At 63.1% G+C, this 18,016-nt stretch overlaps 1 protein-coding gene across 4 annotated transcripts in view; it reads right to left on the reverse strand.

Annotated features, from left to right (window-relative positions):
• Positions 1 to 649: 649 nt before the first annotated feature.
• RXRA (retinoid X receptor alpha) overlaps positions 650 to 18,016 on the reverse strand; it is a 95,098-nt gene continuing 77,731 nt past the window's right edge. For all 4 annotated transcript variants that reach the window (XM_037798025.1, XM_037798026.1, XM_037798023.1 and 1 more), the window contains exons 5-10: positions 17,239 to 17,408; positions 14,838 to 14,967; positions 9,672 to 9,804; positions 7,653 to 7,744; positions 6,085 to 6,190; positions 650 to 4,392 (exon numbers count right to left, since the gene is read on the reverse strand). In XM_037798025.1, coding sequence (XP_037653953.1) covers positions 4,245 to 4,392; positions 6,085 to 6,190; positions 7,653 to 7,744; positions 9,672 to 9,804; positions 14,838 to 14,967; positions 17,239 to 17,408 — 779 coding nt within the window. In that variant the 3' untranslated portion in view covers positions 650 to 4,244. The remainder of the gene's footprint in view (positions 4,393 to 6,084; positions 6,191 to 7,652; positions 7,745 to 9,671; positions 9,805 to 14,837; positions 14,968 to 17,238; positions 17,409 to 18,016) is intronic.

Consider the following 18,016-nt stretch of genomic DNA (forward strand, 5'->3'; position numbering starts at 1 on the left):
TGCCCACTTGCCCCGTGCTGCCCGGGGACAGTGGGGGAGGCCCTGGAGGGGCCCACAGGGCCGGGGGCAGGGAAAGGACAGAAGGTGGGGCCTGGGGGCTGACCACCAGGCCCTCCGCTGCAAGGTGGGGGGCGGCTCCCCCCAGCCGCTGGCCTCGGCGACTCCCAAACAGGAAAACCCTGACACGAAACAAGTGAGAACTGAACGGTAATATATTTTTAAACGCTCATTTTGTTTGTTTCTCCTCTCACGTTTTTCTTTGTTCTTTTTTTTTTTCCTCCACAATTCTAATACCATTGTTCGTCAATCCCTGGCATCTGTGGCCACAATTTTTTAGAGAACAATCATGTAGGGAAGTAATTTCACAGTCAGAGCCGCTGGAAGGCTGGCTGGCAGCAAGGACAGAACAGAGCAAAGTCGTAAAAATTACTCGAAAGGGGAAGAAAACCCCTAAACGTTCCAGGCCCACCCTCCTGCCCCAAAGGAAAAAAATATATATATCTGAAGCCGTTTCGTACAAAGCCTTTATGCTGTGTCACAGGAGCCCCTTCCACTGCTCTGTCTCCACGTTCGAACGTTTTTCTGAGAAAGCTTTCGCCTCAATCTCTAGAAGCAGAAACAAAACAAGTTCCCCCCCAACCCCCCATTCCATCCAAGTACACAGGAGAGATAAAATTACATTTGTACAAAAATAGATTTTTTTTTTTTTTTTTACCTTTCCCGATGCTTTAGACATTTTTTTTCTTATCTTTACTCTCTTTGCACATTTGTCATCCTCTCTAAAGTGTTAGCGATCTGTCCCGGCTAAGGCTTTGCTGAAGATTGGGAACTGCTAAAGCTGTTTGCTCCAAAGCATCTTAAAATAGATGCATCTCCTGCCTGGAGATATTCATTCGAACCCGGATTTCACCAAAGGAGGGGTCCTTAGGTACTTGCTTACACGAAGCAAATGTATAGGAAAATAGGAAAAAAAAAGTCTTGATTAAAAATAAACACGAGACATTGGTAGCCGCTACACGGATGCTGGGCATGGGTGGCGTGCAGTTCTATGTACAGGCTCCACGCGGCACATGTGTTCACGCCACACACCTGCCTGGGCAGAGCCCCAGCTGCGCGATGGGGCCGTCAGTGGTTGCCCACTGGCTGCGTGGCCGCGGCGCTCCTGGGGCCTCCACGGTGGACGGCCCCGGCGGTGTTCCCAGCACTCTGCTGCAGCCGCTAGCATGGAACCCGTCATGAACGCATGACTTGGAAAACCGAGGGCGGTGGCAGTCTCCCCACCCCTCCTGGAAACAGCGTGCTTCCAGGGCATGCTGGCCGTGCCCAGGGTGACGGGGGCCAGTTGGCTGACACGGCGTCTCTGCGGTGGGACGGCCACCGGCACGCCAGCTTCCATGGAAAATACCTGACGTGGAGGTGCAGGGGCCGGGGTTTGCTGACACAGCCTTCTAAACACCCAGTCATGGTCATCTTCTCTCCCCCATGCAAGGGACACCATCTGAGCATCAAAGCAGGAGGTGACGCGGCTGGAACGTTCCAGAGGCACCAGCAGATCCGGGGCAGGGGGCCCTCGAGGCCTGCGTCGTGCAGCCGGGCCCAGGTGGGGCTGGGCGCAGGTGGCTGATGAGCTGATGTTAGTGCTATCTTTAGAAAATTAAAGATTCTCCCACCAAAATAATATAATAATAATAATAATAATTACAAAAAAAAATCACCTCAATTGAACCAGATTGGTAAGAATCCTAAAGGTCTGGTTAAATAAAAGTCCTGCTCCTACTGAGCAACGTGCCTCTCTGCTGTGTTTCCCTCCAGACGGACACCATTGCATTTCCAACGAGACGGAGGGAGAAGAGGAAGGCCGTCGCAGAGATGTCCATGGTCGAGTCGCCTGGCGGTTAAGGCTTGGCGGGCACCGGTGTGGCCCGAGGGGTGAGGGATGGGCGGTCAGTGAGGCTCAGGGCTTAACGCCCGGCCAGTCCCGGCCCGCAGCGGCCAAGCTCTTGGAGGAAGCCGACCCCGGCATTCGGGCCCCTGCCCCTGGGTTTGTTTCCTGCACTGGATGCACGGCCGAGGCAGACACTGGGCGGCCACGGGTGGGGGCCGGCCTGGGACCGAGGCGCGGGTTTGGCTGCAGAAGGCACCGAGGGCTCTTGGGTATGGGGGACTTTCTAACTTCCCCCACAAGTGGGAGGACCCCAAAGGGGTCTCCAGTCACGACCGTGCCCCCCAAGGCTGCCAGGCTTTCTGGGGGAGTCTGGGGGTAGAGATGGGGGGCCCTGTGAGTCCATCTTATCCGCGGGTGGGGGGCCCAGAATGTGTGCGAGCCCCTGCGGCAGGAGACCCTACCCCAGGCGCCTGCTCTCACTGGGCCCCAAAGCCACCACGTTACAGGGCAGCTCCCAGGCTGCACGGGGCGGAAGGAGATGTTTTTGGAATCTTTATGGACTTGCATTCAAGCCAGACTCGCCACAGCCTCCACCCGGGTACCTCACACTTGGCTCGGCCACGGCCTCCTGGGGGGCAAAGAACGGACACTGTCTTCTCCCACGGAGACCTGGAAGCCTGCCCCTTGCCCCACCCAGCCCCTTGGAGCCCCAGGAAGCTCTCTCTACCAGATGGGGAGCAGATGGGGAGCAGACCTGGCGGGCAGCAGTTGCAGCTCTGTTCCAGGAAAGCAGGACGACCAACGGGCAGGGTGGGGAAGGCTGGCAAGCAAAGCCAGCTGCCACAGGGCATCCCCTCCCGGCTGAGAAAGCCGGACCCCTCGAGCCTCCACCATGGCCAGAAGATGCTGGGCTCATGGGGTCTGAGACCCAAATGTGGAAGTTACAGTGCAAAAGAGGTCCGCTCACCCTGAGAGCCCCCCAGGAGTCAGGGAGCCCCACCTGGGCTGGGTCCCAGATGCCATGGGGGATTCCAGGCTGGCTGGGCACTCGGCTGAGGAGGCCGAGTGGGTAGGGGGGCCTGAGCCCCGAGTCCTCAACCAGAGCAGAGGCCCAGGGGCTCCCAGGTGAGGTGTGGGGTGGACAAAGCTGCACTCAACCAACCACAGCTGCAGGCCCGCAGGCCGGTGACCAGGGGCCCATCCAGCTCAGGCCTGAGGGTGCTGGGACACAGAGAAGGGGGCCCAAGAGGGGTCCCATGATGGAGCCCCGTGGCTGGGCAGAGTGGCTGAGCAGCTGCCTCAGGACTCGGCCTGCTGGACCCTCCCTCCAGCTGCCCCCCAACCCCATGGGGCTGTGCTCCCACAAGTCGCTCTGGCCCCCCTCCCTTCCCCCAAATGTCCTTGCTGCCTGAAAACCTTCCAGGGAAAACCGACCGGCAACCCTGCTCCTGCCCGTCCCTGCAAGCCCCCAGGATGCTGAGAAGGTGGCTGAGCTGCGCTGGTGGCATTCGGAGAGGTCGGCGGGGCCGCTTCCAGAACAGTCCGTAGCCTCCTGGGAAGGCCACTGAAGCGGTGACACCTGGCCCTGCCTGAGACTGGGCTACCCTCGAGGAACCAGGGGCTAGCCTGGGCCCACCTTGCAGACTGAAAGATTCAGGGGATGGTGAAAGGCAGGGGTCTGCGGTCTGCTTACCATGGGTTGAGTGGGATCATGGGTGGAAGCTAAAACGAGGACAACGCCAAGGAGGGGCGGGTGGGCACGGCCAGTCCCTGCCGCCTTAGAGCGGCCCCAGCGTTCCCGCACACCGAGGTCAGCTCGTGTTCTGACTGGCTCGGGGGCTAGACCGCCAGTTATCTCTGGAAAAGGACCACTCACGCACCTCTCCAAACCAGGGGCAGCAGGCCTGCCCCAGAGGCCCCTCTGGCCTTCCTGGGGGGCTGGGGTCTTTTGCAGTGAAGCACCAGCCTACCCTGCCCGGCTCCTCCTGCCGACCCCGAGCAGGGCCGACAACCCCCACACCAAGGAGGCAGAGGGGCCCCTCCCAGCAGGAGATTTCCAAACCCAGCAATAGCGAACGGCACCCCCAAACAAGCCTGCCCTGCTACCTCCTCGGGTTCCAGGGGCCCAGGAGGCCCCAGACTCGGGCCTGGCGGGGTCTCGCCCCAGTTCTCGCCACTCGTGCTGTCAGCTGGGAAAGCCACTGTTCAGTCAAAGCCAAGTAGTGACACAATGACAAGAATGACCCAGGCAGAGCAGTGCCAGGCCGAGCCCGCAGGTCCCAACAGGCCACGCAGGGAAGGGGCAGGCCCGGGGCTGGCCGGAGGGGCAGCGGGCGGCCGGCGAGGACGGGCCGCGAGTCTAGGTCAGCTGGTGCGGGGCCTCCAGCATCTCCATCAGGAAGGTGTCGATGGGCGTGTCCCCGATGAGCTTGAAGAAGAAGAGGTGCTCCAGGCACTTGAGGCCGATGGAGCGCAGGGCCGGCAGGCGCAGCAGGAGCTTGGCGAACCTGCCGGAAGCGGGGCCAGGTGAGGGGCAGGGCCCTGGGCTCTCCCAATCCCCCGGAACCAGGGAGCACGGCAGCAGCTCACGGACACGGGGAGCACAAGGCCTGGGCTGAGCCTTTCAGGAGGAGGAGGGAGCACAGCAAGCAGAGAGACTCGGGGGCCGGGGCTTAGAGGCAGGAGACTGTGGGGGCTGTGCCCAGACCTGGAAGGAGCAGCGTGGGGTGGAGAGCAGCCAGCGGGCTGGGGCAGGCTGCACAGAGCTCTGTGGGGAAGGTTAAGACGTGGGGTTTCTCTCAGGGCAATGGGAACCACAGCAGGATTTTAAGCAGGGGAGAGAGCTGTGTGAATGGATCTGAGTGGTCGGTGATGCCCCTGGCTGCCCCAGGGAGAGCAGAGGCTGCGCAGCTGTCCTAATGAGCCAGGTGACGGGGATGGAGATGAGAGGGCAACGTCACACACAGGTGACACGCTGGACTTGGTGGGGGGCGAGTGGGCCCCAATGTTGATGGGCGGCAGTCCACATAGGAGCAAGCCCCTCCCCACAGCTCTGCAGGGGCTCTCCCCTTGGACCCCTGCCAGGGCCCCCCTTTCCCAGAAAGGCCCTGCTGACCTAGGGCCAGAGGCGCGGGAGCTGGGAGGGTCGCAGACCCCGGGGTGGGTGGGAGGCTGGGCAGCAGCACCTTTCAGGGACTGACCCACCCCTGGTGAGTTTCCTGAGGAGGGGACCGGGCAGGGCGACCGTCAGGGCCAGCCTCAGAGGCCCCAAGCTCAAAGGCGACAGATGCCTATGACAGCCAGAGCCAGACTGGACGGGCAACCCCAGGGATGGCCACAGGGGCTGCAGGCCGCTGGGTGGGTCTGCACGGACCCTCAGGGTTGCAAAGCCTCATCAGTCACTAACGATGCCTTATTCCAGGGGGAAAGCCCGGGGCTGGCTGCGGTGCAATCGCGTTTTAGAGCAAAAACACAGCCAGAGGCTGGAGCGGGGCCCGGCAACGAGCTGTTTCTGCTGAGCTGGCGAGAAGGGCCGCGGCGGGGAGCCAGGAAAAACAAGGCGCCCGCGTCGGCCTGCCCGGGCAGCCTCGCTTTAAACCGAACCAGATGCGGGCGGAGCGGGAGCCGGTTAACCCTGCGTGCACCGGGCTGCTGGACGGGCTCCGGGGCGGCCATGGGGGGGGGGCGCTCCCTGTCTGGTCTGCCACCCTCTGCCCGGGCCAGAGGAGGGGGAGGATCAGGACACCAGACTGCGCACCCCACAAACCCACTGTGCTCACCACCCTTCTCCGGGTACCTACTGGGAGCCCAGAAGAGACACAAGCTCTCCTGGAGCCACGACTGGCAGGTGAGGTGGGGGAGAGCAGCCCTGCCCTCCACCCCAGTCATCTACTCCGGGTACATTTATAAAGCACCCACTGTGTGTTGCTGCCGACCCGTGTTAGACATACACCAGCCCCGGACTTCCGTTATTCACTCAACAAACACAGGCGCCCACCGTTCGCCAGCCCTGGGCCAGCCTCTGCTGGTGGCATTGCGTGCCCAGACGGCCAGGGCCACCTGCTCGGGGCTGGGCAGGGGAGCCTGTCTGGGCTGCTATAATTTGCCCAAAAGTGCCTTGAGGGCTAGCAGCAGCCTTGCCCTGGGGGCAGGGGGTGACAAAGCAAGCCCGGGGTGGGGGCCCCTGGCAGAGAGCTCACCTCCCTGGCTGCTCGGGGTACTTGTGTTTGCAGTAAGCCTCCAGGGACGCATAGACCTTCTCCCGCAGCGCCTCCACCTCGGCCGGGTTGGAGAGCCCCTTGGAGTCTGCAGGGAAGAGCCACAGTCAGAGCCCCTCGTCCCACCCCCGGGAACCTGTCCCCCGGGACCCAGGCCCACCCGCGGACGGTGAGGGAGGGGGCTATGGCGACACTCTGTCCCTCCCACTGACTTTGAGAAGAGGTCCTGGCAGCCAGCGTGATGCCGCAGAGGCCTGGGGTCTGCGCTTGGGAAGGCACACCAGGCCCCCACGGGCTCTGCCCCTCCCTGGGCCCTCTGCAGACTCTGCCACCCCCACGAGGCCCCTACACAGGCTCTGTCCACCAACCCGGCCCCCCTCCAGGGGCTCTGCCCATTCCAGGCCCTGGGCTGCTCTGGCTCTGGCTAGGACCCCCCATCCCCTGTGCCCCGTGTCAGCGAGCCAGCACAGGCGGCCAGGCCACCCGGGCACTTGAACGGGGATCCCACCAGGGCTGGCTGAGGGTGTGACAGCCACACGTGCTGGCGAGGTCACAGCTGAGCACAGGGCCAGGTGACAGCACATCCCTGCACAGGGGCTCTCCCCACCGCCACTCAGCCTGGTCCCAGAGCGGGAGCCAAAGGGGGGGCCGGGGCAGGCGCCCTGAGCTCTGAGGGGGGCCAGTCCTCACCATTCCACCTCGCCAGCTCCCTGCCATCTCCCCCACAAGCTCATGGCAGCCCCTGTTCTGTACACCCTCTGGCTGCAGTGAGTCCTCGAACATAGAAACTGCATCCATTCCCTCCACACCAAAGCCCTGAGGGGCTCCAGGAGCCCCCCGGAAAAAAGCCCAAAGTCAGCAAGGTGGCCCGCCAGCCCCCTCTCCATCCCAGGGCCCACCCCACAGGCTCTTTCCCAAATCTCCTGGAGGAAGCACCCTGCGCGCCCCAGACAAGGGCTGCCACGCAGGTCCCACGGCACATGGCATGGACGGTGGCGGCTCTCAGGTGAACTTCCTGCTAAGCTGCAAGCTGGGGACCAGCCAGCCTTCCAGGAACATTTGTAGGAGAAGAAAATGCCCTGAGGGCTTTTATAGGGATCCAGAGGCTGGAGGGGGGCAGTAGTGTGAGCAGGGGGACCTCCGCAGGCTCGGCAGCCCACCCAGGGCCACCCCTGGGCCCTGCATCCCAGAGACACCCAGGGCGAAGGTCTACGGGCTGGTGACCACTGGCCGACTATTGGGTCCCAGAATGTTCCGGAACAAAGCCTGCTCTCCTTGAGCTGAGAATTCTGGTGCAAAAGGTAGGAGCTTGGACGGCAGAGTAAAACACCCCTGGAGAGTGGTCGGGGCACTGAGGATGGCCATTGGTCCCGGGGCACGCAGACAGGCACGGCTGCCCTTCCCATTTTAAAGAGGGGATGCTGAAGCTCGAGACAGGAAGGCAGTAAGCAGTGGGCTGGGGGGGAACCTGGGCGCTCCTGAGTCCCCCGGAGCCCCAGGTTTGGGGCAAGTGAACCCTGGGGACCCCTGGATGCCAAGGAGTGGCGTACCGGGGTTGAAGAGCACGATGGCGCGCAGGCAACCCAGCTCCGTCTTGTCCATCTGCATGTCCCGCATCTTGGACACAAGCTCCGTCAGCACCCTGAGGACAAGGCCAACACGGTCAGCCCACTACCCGGGGGTCCCACTGCGGCAAGACTCGGGGGGCTTGGGCAGCTGGGCCTGGGCCGGGGGGCTGCCGAGGGGGGCAATGAGGAAGTGCTGGTGCATGTGCACGTGGCATCTCTGTGCCCCTCCACTCAGGCCTGGCCCAAGCGGGGCCTCAGAGCAGAGCAGAGGGGCTGGGGACCTTGTCCCGCTCAGCTGCAGGCCGAGCCTCTCCGCCTGGGGCACTACCTGGGCTACACCTGTGTTCTAAACCACAGGTACAGGGTCTGCCCAGGACATGGCCTTGCCAGGGAGCACCACTTCTGTCACCGGCCATGGGTTTCCACGGCAGAATAACCCCACCTGGCCTCATCAGAGAGGTGACGACCCCCTTGCTCTCTGGGGTGCTTGAGAGACAGCAGTTGAGTTCTGAGTCCCTCTGGCCTCTCTGGCAGCACCTGATACTGGGCCCTGGGCCTACCCCAACCCCGGGGGTCTGCCACCACCCCCTAGGAAACACTGCAGGGAGGACAGGGAGATGGACAAGGGGGGCCTGGGAGGTGACCACTGGGAGCCCCGGAGCAGGGGGCTGCAGGCTGGGCAGGGAGGGACGTGGTCATTTCTGGAGAGCACGGAAGAGCAGTGGCTCAAATGCCCGCGGCCTCCAGGGCAGGAGTCTGACCTCGGATGGCTGCGCTTTACACGCGACACATGAGCAAGGAGAGCGCAAGCCCTGAGGCTGAGCGCCACAGTCCACTCAGGTGAGAGAGCAGGGACTGTAAACCCCAATGCCACCCTCGCCGTCATCCCTCCATGAGCCAGGACAATGACACGTCAGCCAGACACGGGGCTGAAGCGGCATTCCCCAGGGTGGGATCCCAGGGAGATGTGGCGCACGAGAAGGCCCCTGTAGCATCCCCTCGGGCTCACCCGGAGAAGTCCCGCAGCAAAGCCAGTGTCTGCAGCGCTTAAACTAGCACTGTCCCACCGCTGCACCACAAGACCCTTTTTGCATTTGGCACAGGCTGACGTCCCCGGAGCTCACGGTCCAGGGCCACACTTAGGATCTCACCGAGGCCACCTGACCCGTCCTGCGGGGCAGTGATTTACTCCCCGTGGGTGAGGTGGCTGGTCGTTGCTCACCGTCAGCCTCCACCTGAAGCCTTCCAGCTCGCCTACCTGGGGGGCTGGCCTAGGAGCCCTCCCGGCCCGCCCTGCCTGCTGTGCCCCTCCCACTCGCCACCCCCGATGCTGCAGGGCCCCCTCCCAGGCTCTTCTACTCCGTCGAGCTGAAGAGGACATTCAGGTCCCCAGAAAACCCGGGCCTGGCCAGAGACGCAGCCAGGGCCGCCGTCCCCACCTCATCCTGGGGGAGGGTGAACGGGCCAGGTGTTTCTGGGGAGCAACTTGAACAGAGGCAGACGGACAGCCTGCTCTCGGACACGCGTCCGCCTCTGACTCACACTGCCCCTTCCGTGTGGATGCAAAGGCGGAGGTGCGGCCCGAAGGGTCCAGGCCAGTCCCAGGGTCAGTTTATGTCAGCAGCTCACACCACCACCCCGGGCTCCGCATGCCCAGGCATGGCTTGGAAGGAGCTGCAGTGATTCTACTAGTTCTTACAAAACTGCATTTGCAGGATAGTCTACTCTTATTTCTAGAGAAAATCCACATTTCCTTCCCATGGATACACACAGGGTTAAGAAACAGAACTAGAGCCAGGAACCCCAAATGGTAGTTGTGGTGAGCGAGGGCCCCGGCCGTGCACTCAGAAGGGACTCCAGATTCTTCTGGCACTTCTGTATTTCCTGCATTCTCCAGGAGATGCTGAGCTCCATGCGCAGAGAAAACACTGTGCCTGGCATGGTGGTGGGGGTGGGGGCGGGCACGGACAGCAGGGAGGGACCTGGGGCTCCCGCCCGCACCTGTCAAAGATGGCACCCACTCCTGCGCTGTGGGCACTATTGCGGTGGACATGCAGGCCGGTGGCGAGCAGGATGCCATCCTTCACGGCTATGGACCGATGGGAGAAGGAGGCGATGAGCAGCTCGTTCCAGCCTGGGGAGAGGAAGGAACAGGTCAAGCCTCTGCCCCAGGCCCCGCCCCTCCCTGACCCCTCCTCAGCCCCCCAAATCTGCGTGCTGCCACAGACCCTCCTCCGCCCAGGCCAGGTTCCCACAGTGGGCGCCGTGGAGCCCTAGCCCCGCAACGTGCCCCACTGGAAAAGGTTGATGAGCACCTCGGTTTGGGAAATGCCTCCTCCTTCTGTTCACAAAGCACAGTAAAGGCCCTGAGAAGTCCCGCACCGAGCTCCTCCTATAGCTTTGTTTAGCCCAGGATGTCCCAGACCCACGTGCTCACAGAAGCCCCTTGTTGTGTGTGGAAAGCCCACTCCACAGAGCATGTGTGTGGGAGTTTGCAGAGATTCTCTCTCAGACAGCCCCGGAGCAGCTGCTTTGCAGACTAGCCCCGACAGCAAACTCTCAGACATCAATGTGTGCTACATCGAATGTAAACATCAAACTGAAACAAGGCGTGTCAGGGCCGCGCGACCACCAGACACTCTGTGAGATGAGGACACTCGCGCCAAGTGGACATCCAAGGGCGAAGGAAAGCACATGGAAGCAAAACTCTAAGCGGGAGAAACTTCTGCTCACGATGCCGTCAGCAACTCCTGGACACGAGATCCTCAAGGACAGCACCCAGAGCGGAACACGGGAAAAAGCACCCATTGCAAACTACGGACTAGAGCTAACAAGAATCTTAATATCTTTCCATCAATAGTGACAAATGGAACACACCAATGCTACAGATCAAAAATGGGAAGAAGGGCTATGGGATGATTTTGGTTTTCTTTTTTTCTTTCTTCTTTTTGTGGGAGTAATAAAAATGTTCTATAATTGACTGTGGTGATGGATGCACAGCTATGTGACAATACTGGGAGCCCGAATGTATCCTCTGGATGGATTGTACAGGGTGAGTGTATTGCAAGAAAATTGCATTTAAAAAAAAAAAAAAAAACCGCAGCTGCAGTAACCGCCTGCACCCACCCCCCCCCACTCCCTGGCCACGGTGCCAGATGGAGTAGCTCGTTCCATGCTGACCCCAGTCCTACCCAGCAGGCATTAGACCCATTTTACAGAGTAGGAAACTGAGGCACGGGGCAGGACAGCCCTTGGCAAGGCCCGCACCTGGCAAATGGTGGCCGGCGTCTGGGGCACCATGCTCGGTGGGAGGGTGAGGGCTCCCTGCCCCGTGATTGCTGAACCCGGCTTAACCCTTCACAAGGCACCTTCAGACGATGACCCCCTTCACCCATCACAGGAACCCAGGGGACAAGTCCTGCTGTCCTCACTGCACCATCGGTGAGCTGAGGCCCCGGGAAAGGCAGGCCACATAGACTGGAGGGTCCCTGACCCACACCCAGCCCACACCTCCCAGGTGAGCGACACCCTGCCCCCCAGGTGTGCTGACCTCCTGCACCCCCAGGTGTGCAACACCTTGTCCCCCAGGTGGGCTGGCGAGGATGGGCCCTGAGCAGCTTCTGGTCTCACCGAGATCAGAGCACGAGTGGCGTGAGGGCCAAGCATATCGGCCGTGCTACCAGGGATGTGGAAGGTTCTGAGGGATGACTGATGGAGGATGAAGACAGCAGCCAGTGCCTGGTGCTCCCCACTCCATTCGACAGAACCTGGCCCCCAGCCCACCATTCCAAACCATCGACACGCACGCTGGCATTCTAAAGGCTCTGACAAGCACCGTACTGAAACACCTTTCTCTCTGTTCAGCCAAGCACTTCCCTGGTCTCCTTGACCTTGAATCCCTCTTTCACACCCGCGAAAGGTCTACAGCGTCATCTTTTAGGGAACACTGATCTAGACAATCCCTGCCTCAACTTGACATATGGGGAAACTGAGGCCCAGGGAAAGGATTTGTCCCAAACCATGCAATGAGCCAGGACTAGAACCCAGGGCCCCCATTCCCACCCTCACCCCCAGTCCCTACTCCCCACCTACATCCCATTGGGGCATCTCCAAACGGGTCTGGGGCACTGGCTTCTGCATCTTCACTTCAGTGAGTGCTCTCCTGAGGAGCGGCTCTCCGCCCTCCCTTCTCCTTCCAGGCCCAGGGCAGGCAGACATCCTGCTGCCCAAGGCCAGGAACCCAGCAGAGGGCTGAGGACAGAGCTTTGCAGGGGACAGAACTGGCCCCACATGCTCCCAACCCACCACTGGAACGCACTGTGGCTCCCCCGTCCCCCCCGTCCCAGGCCAGCTCTCCACACCCTGACCTGCGGCCTGCCTCGGCCACTCACCGGGGCACCGAACTCTCCCGCTGCCCTGGGACCCCTCGGGACAGCACCCAGCATGGGCCAGGTGCCTGAGGGCGGTGGCAGGTGGCTGCCAAGTGGGACGCCTTCCTCAGCAGCGTGCGCCGGGGCCCAGGACACAGAGCAGTAGGACACAGGGACACGGGGAGGGCACGAGCCCCTGCTATGCCCGTCCCGTCCCTCCCACCCCTACTCCGACGTGCCGGCTCCTTTCCCAGCTCATGCTGGCGTATCGTGAGCTACCCCAGGTCCTTCTCAGGAACAAGGCAGAGGAAAACGAGGAGGAGGAGCCCCTTTTAAAGCAACCCTTAAGGGTGCACTCATTTCTGAAGGCTTGCCGGCCGCAGCGGCAGGCCCAAGGGACGCGGCCACCAGGCTGGAGTCTGACCCACTGGGCTGGGGCCACTGCCCCTGACCCCGAGGCTCAGAAAACATGGGTGGGCACTCGGGGCTGAGCAGGGCTGCCCCGGGCCCAGAAGCTTCCTCCCCAGGCCCATGCCGAGCCCCTCTGCCAGCACAGCCAGCTGGACCAGCCTCCCCGCAGGGCCAAGTGGTGAGAGTGCAGTGCCACCTGCCGCCTGGTCCCACAGTGAGGTTTGACCACCATGAACCCTGGGACGGGGCCCGGGGCCTCTCGGTCAACACCAGCCGGCCAGGGCCCCAGTCTGTGTGGGCTCCGGCCTCGGTTCCTCTGCTATGAGACCCTGCCCTTTCACCTTCCTGGGGGTGACGGGGACTCAGGTGGTTGAGTCTGTGTAGGACCCTAAGACAGCACCTACCCGGGGGCACCCGCCCCCAAGCACCCCCATGCATCCCATGCAGCATCACAGGCCCCCGCAGCAGCACACAAGGGAACTGAGGTGCAGAGAGCTGAAGTGACAACCCCAGGTCCAACGCTCATGGGCAGGGGCCAGCCACAGACCCGGGGGACCGGCCCCAGAGCTGGAACTGAGCCCCTGGCTGACGTCGTCCCCAAGGCCAGTGGTGCACTCTGAGCAGGGAGCAGCCCGGCTTGGAGCTTCTCCGGAAGCTAAAAGGAAGTCAGGTGAGCAAGGAACCTCTGAAGGTGAGGAGGAGGTGAGGGTCCCACCTGGGGGTGGGGGGTGAGACGCACAGGAAGGCACCGGGAGGCCACCCCCATGGGGCATGTCACAGGGTGGCTTCCATCATCTGGACGAGGGCGCAGCTGACATCCTCGAGCCCCACAGTCAGCGACGGGGGCCGGGGCGGGAAGTGGGGCGACCGCTGCTCTGCTGGCTCCCGGATGGCACTGCGGTCGCAGCCGCCCAGGCACACTGGCCGAGGAGCCGGTGGCTCCCAGCATCCTCCCCGTCCACCGTCACCCTGTGGGTCAGCATGTGAGCTGGGGCCGGGTCCTGATGCCCAGGCCGCAGGACAAGATGCCACCTCAGACACAGTGGGCATGGCCAGCACGACTGCTCGGTCCCGGGCCCCCCACCTGCCAGGTACCCTGCCCACCGGACACAGCGGTCTCAAGTCCCAGCAGCCAGCTTTCCCAGCAGGATCTGCCAGGAGTAAGGGAAAGCCCCCTCCTCTCTCAGGAGGTGCCCCCACCTTGCCGCAGGGGCCTTCCAAAAGTCAGGGTTGCACAGGTGCTGAGGGGTGGCATGGGGAGGGGTACTGCACAGACCTGCGGCTCTCTGGGGCAACTCTTGGCCCGTCCTGAAAAAAGTCAGTGTCCACAGGGCACAGGGGTCACACACCAGAGGCCCCGAAGGACCAGGAACTCACCGGGGCACCCAGCAAGAAGGGGCAGGCCGACCGCCACGCAGCTGCTGAGAGGTCAGCGCTCCCCACAGACCTGCCCAGGAGGCCGGCTCTCCCCCTGTCCCCCACGGACCCGCCTGTGAGGCTAGCTCTGCCCAGTGTACCCCACGGACCCACCCAGGAGGCCGGCTCTCCCCCTGTCCCCCACGGACCCGCCTGTGAGGCTAGCTCTGCCCAGTGTCCCCCATGGACCTGCCGGTGAGGCCGGCTCTCCCTGTCCCCCACGGACCCACCCATGAGGCCGGCTCTCCCCCTGTCCCCCACGGACCCGCCTGTGAGGCTAGCTCTGCCCAGTGTCCCCCATGGACCTGCCTGTGAGGCTGGCTCTCCCCATCCCCCACGGACCCACCTGTGAGACCGGCTCTGCCCAGTGTCCCCCACAGACCTGCCTGTGAGGCCGTCTCTCTTGCACCCTGTCAAGGCCGCTCGGGCTGGGCTGACCGCATGGAGCGGCAGCAGGGACCCAGGAGATCTGGCTGCTGGGGCCGAGCATGGGGAGGCTGGCCTGCCAGGCAGGGGACTGCAGTAACCTGGGACTGTCATGGGGACCCCAGATCCTTGCTGCCACCATAGGAGCCCACTCACGTGATCAGATGGGAACTTACACTAAGGACCCCAGGCCCCCAGCCCACCTGCACACTCAGCAGAGAACAGGTGAGAACAGAGACTAGGGTCCACGGCAGGTGGGACGTGGCCCCGGGCCAGTGTCTCCATCACCCACACTCAGACCAGGATGCGAGCAGAGCACACAGTGAGAGCTCCCCGTGCACCCACCACGTGTGCCCACCCTCCCCTCCAGGGCCCTGGTGTCCAGCCAACCCCTGACCTCTCCAGAGGCCAGTCCTGGGGCCACCTCCTCACGAGGGAGGAGAGGGAAACAGAAGCCCCGAGCCACAGGCCTGTCCATGTAGAGACCCCACAGTCCCTCTCCCCCCACAGCCCCTGCCCCAGCCCCCCGGGCACGGCCACTCACCTGCCCGCAGCAGAATGACCTGGTCGTCCAGGGGCAGCTCGGAGAAGTGCGGGATCCGCTTGGCCCACTCCACCAGCGTGAAGAGCTGCTTGTCCGCCGCTTGGCAAATGTTGGTGACGGGGTCGTTCGGCTGCAGCGGGGAAAGAGACACCGCATCAGGACCGCACCGCCCACTCGTATGCAGAAAGCACGGCCCAAACGTGCTTACCCCATGGCAGCTGAAGGGTGGCCCCTGCAGCCGCACGACCCCGTGCCGGAACCTGGGCGTCAGTTCACACACGAGGGCCCGGGCAGCCGCGGTCAAGTGAAGGCACCTGGGATCACCCCAAGAGTCCGCGTAAGAGGGAAGTGGGGGCTCCGGGCCCGAGAGGGGCCTCAGGAGGGAGAGGACACTGTGCCACTGGGCTTGAAGGCGGAGGAAGGGGCCACGGGCCAAGGGGTGTGGGTGGGAGCTGCACAGAGCAAGAAGACAGGAGCCCCAGGGCCTCCAGGAGGGACACGGCCCCGGGCAGCTGACTGTAACCCCATGAGCCCACTGCAGACCTCGCAGCTCCAGGACCGTGGGAGAGCCATTCCACACGGCTTTAGGCCAGCTTTGCGGTAACTTGTTAGAGCAGCAAGAGGAAAGCCATACACCCACGTGACCCACTCGGCCCCCGCCACGGCCCCGGGGCCGGTGCACAGTGTCCTGGGTTACGGAGGAGGAGGTCGCGGTGCCAGGTGACCCGTCGGTCACACGGCGGGTGGGAACAGGGACCGGGCAGGGTGCTGGTCCCTCGTGCGTCCTTTAATGGACACACAGGTGGCGGCTCAAGTAACCAGGCTGAGACACCAGAAGTGTGGCTTTGGGCCTTCCGGAATGCTCTGGCCAGAAGACCTATCCAGTCGTTCTCCCAGACAAGGAGCCCCGGCAGCCCCAGGGCCGGGGCAGGGCAGGGGCCACGACCACAGCCCCGGGGTCCTGAGCTGGCAGGAACGATGCTGAGAACCAGATGCAGGGGTCTCTCCCACCAGAGATGGCGTCATGCAGAAGGAAACACCTTCCTTGAAAAGCTTCATAAGAAGCCTGGGCTAGATACCGCTGAACCTGCCAGAAGGACCTGCTGCAAGCTAAAGTGAGAAGGAGCTGGTGATAAATGGGGACAGGGCAGGGCTGGTGGGGAGGGGCTGACGGGTACAGGGAGGGTCTTGGGGCCACAGGGAGAGGCAGTCAGCACAGGCAGAGCAGCTCCTGGGAGCCAAGGGCAGTGGTGGACAGAATGCTACCTCTGCCGGGAAGCCCTCCTGGAATGTCCTCCAGGCTGAAATGCCCCACCTCTGCAGCGTTAACATACCAGGCATTTGCTCACTTGCTCTGGCAAGCCTTCTGGAGCATCCGCTACAGCCCTGAGTACTCGCTAAGGGCCAGGTCTGTGCCGAGTGCCCGAGAGCGCGGCTTCCACAGCCCAGCACCGCCTGGGTGGGCGTCTACAGTGGTCCCATGGGACCAACAAGGCAGCCTGGCTCGGAAGCGGACCTGCATGGGGTCCCCACCAGTGCAGCTGTGTGGCCTGAGGTCCAGGGCACCCCCTGGACCTCACGTGGGGCTGTGAACGGAGACCAGCCTCCTTTCCGGCCCACCTGACAGGGCCCCGAAAGGCGACGGCCACGTGAGAGGCTGCCCAAGGCGGCGGGTGTCCACTGCCCTGCCAGAGCACGGGGCCAGCCTAGCCTGGCACTCATCGCAGCTAGAGCAGGCCCTCCCCCTAGCGGCCCGCCTACTCCCAAAGACCCCCGCTGAGACGCTCTGCCCCGACATTCCGGGCCTGAGGTCCTGGAAGGACAGAGGCTCCCTCTCCCCACTCGAGAACCCCACCCACAACTGGGGGGCCAGCTCCCCTGGCTCCAGCCAACACCATGAAGAAGGTGAGCCCTGTGGGGCGTGGCCACAGCTACCCCTGCTCCCCGCTGTTCCCCAGCCCCCTAAATTCCTGAATCAAGGAAGGATGGGTGAAGGAGGTAACGTCCCCCACAAGAGAGGCCTCCACCAGGGCTGTGAAAAGCTCGAGGTCTAGCGGCATTGCTCACAGGGCACCGAGCGAGGACCTGGGGGCCCCCACCCCATCTCCAAGAGCACAGTGGCCAGCCCTGTGGGGGCCCTCCCTGCTCCACCACAGCCATGTGGACGCCGGGTCCCTCGCGTCCTTGCTGGGCCTCCCGTAGCTGGACTGGACCTGCCGACATCACCAGCCCCCAAATCTCTGTGACTCGAATACCCAGGAGAGAGGCGCAAGAACCCTCAGGGCGGACAGGGCTCCACAGGGCTGGGGTGGGGGCCACACGGGAGATACGGCCCCGGGGGCAGCACAGCCGGCTAAGGTCAGAGCCGCGGGCAGCAGGGGCGGGTTGTGGGGGCACTCACCGAGCTGGGGTTCAGCCCCATGTTTGCCTCCACGTAGGTCTCCGTCTTAGGCTCGACGGCCAGCTCGGCCTCCAGGACCTTCTCCACGGGCATGTCCTCGTTGGCGCTGCTCGTGGACTCCACCTCGTTCTCGTTCCGGTCCTTGCCCCGCTGCCGCTCCTCCTGCACGGCTGCGACACGCCCAGGGCGGGGGGTCAGGCCACGCAGGGCCGGGCAGTGCACCACCACCCCACGCTGGGCCTCTCGGGGGCCGGGGCCCGGAGAGCACACAGCAAGGCCCCCTCGTGCTGCTCTTCCAACACCCTCCGCACCGGGCGCCCGCCCGCGGCCAGGGCAGATGGGGACGTGCTCGCAACCAACCGGAATGAGAGGCCCTGACGGGATGTGGGCTCAGGGAAGGCCGGGAAGACTTCCTGGAAGAAGTGACATTGAGAATGAGGTAAAAAGGCCAAGGAAGCAGCAAATGCAGAGGCCCAGAACCTCCTCCTGAGGAACGGGATGCCCAGACTGGTGGACGAAGTGCAAACGGCACCATTGTGGGGGGGTGGGATGGGTGGGACAGGGTCCAAGGATGTGTGTGAGCCCTAGGAGGGCTGCAGGAGTCCCATGGCAACAGGGTGCCGGGGGAACTGATACAGCAAAGAACAGGATGAGATTTACACCCCAGAAAGCACCCCCAGTGCCAGGAGGTAGACTGCAAGCCTGGGACAAACCGGCAGATCACGGGGTGCCTGAATGGCCCCTGTCACCCAGGCATGGCCCTCAGTGTCCCTGGGCC

The sequence above is a fragment of the Choloepus didactylus genome, chromosome 10 (assembly GCF_015220235.1).
Source record: "Choloepus didactylus isolate mChoDid1 chromosome 10, mChoDid1.pri, whole genome shotgun sequence".
Taxonomy (NCBI): domain Eukaryota; kingdom Metazoa; phylum Chordata; class Mammalia; order Pilosa; family Megalonychidae; genus Choloepus; species Choloepus didactylus.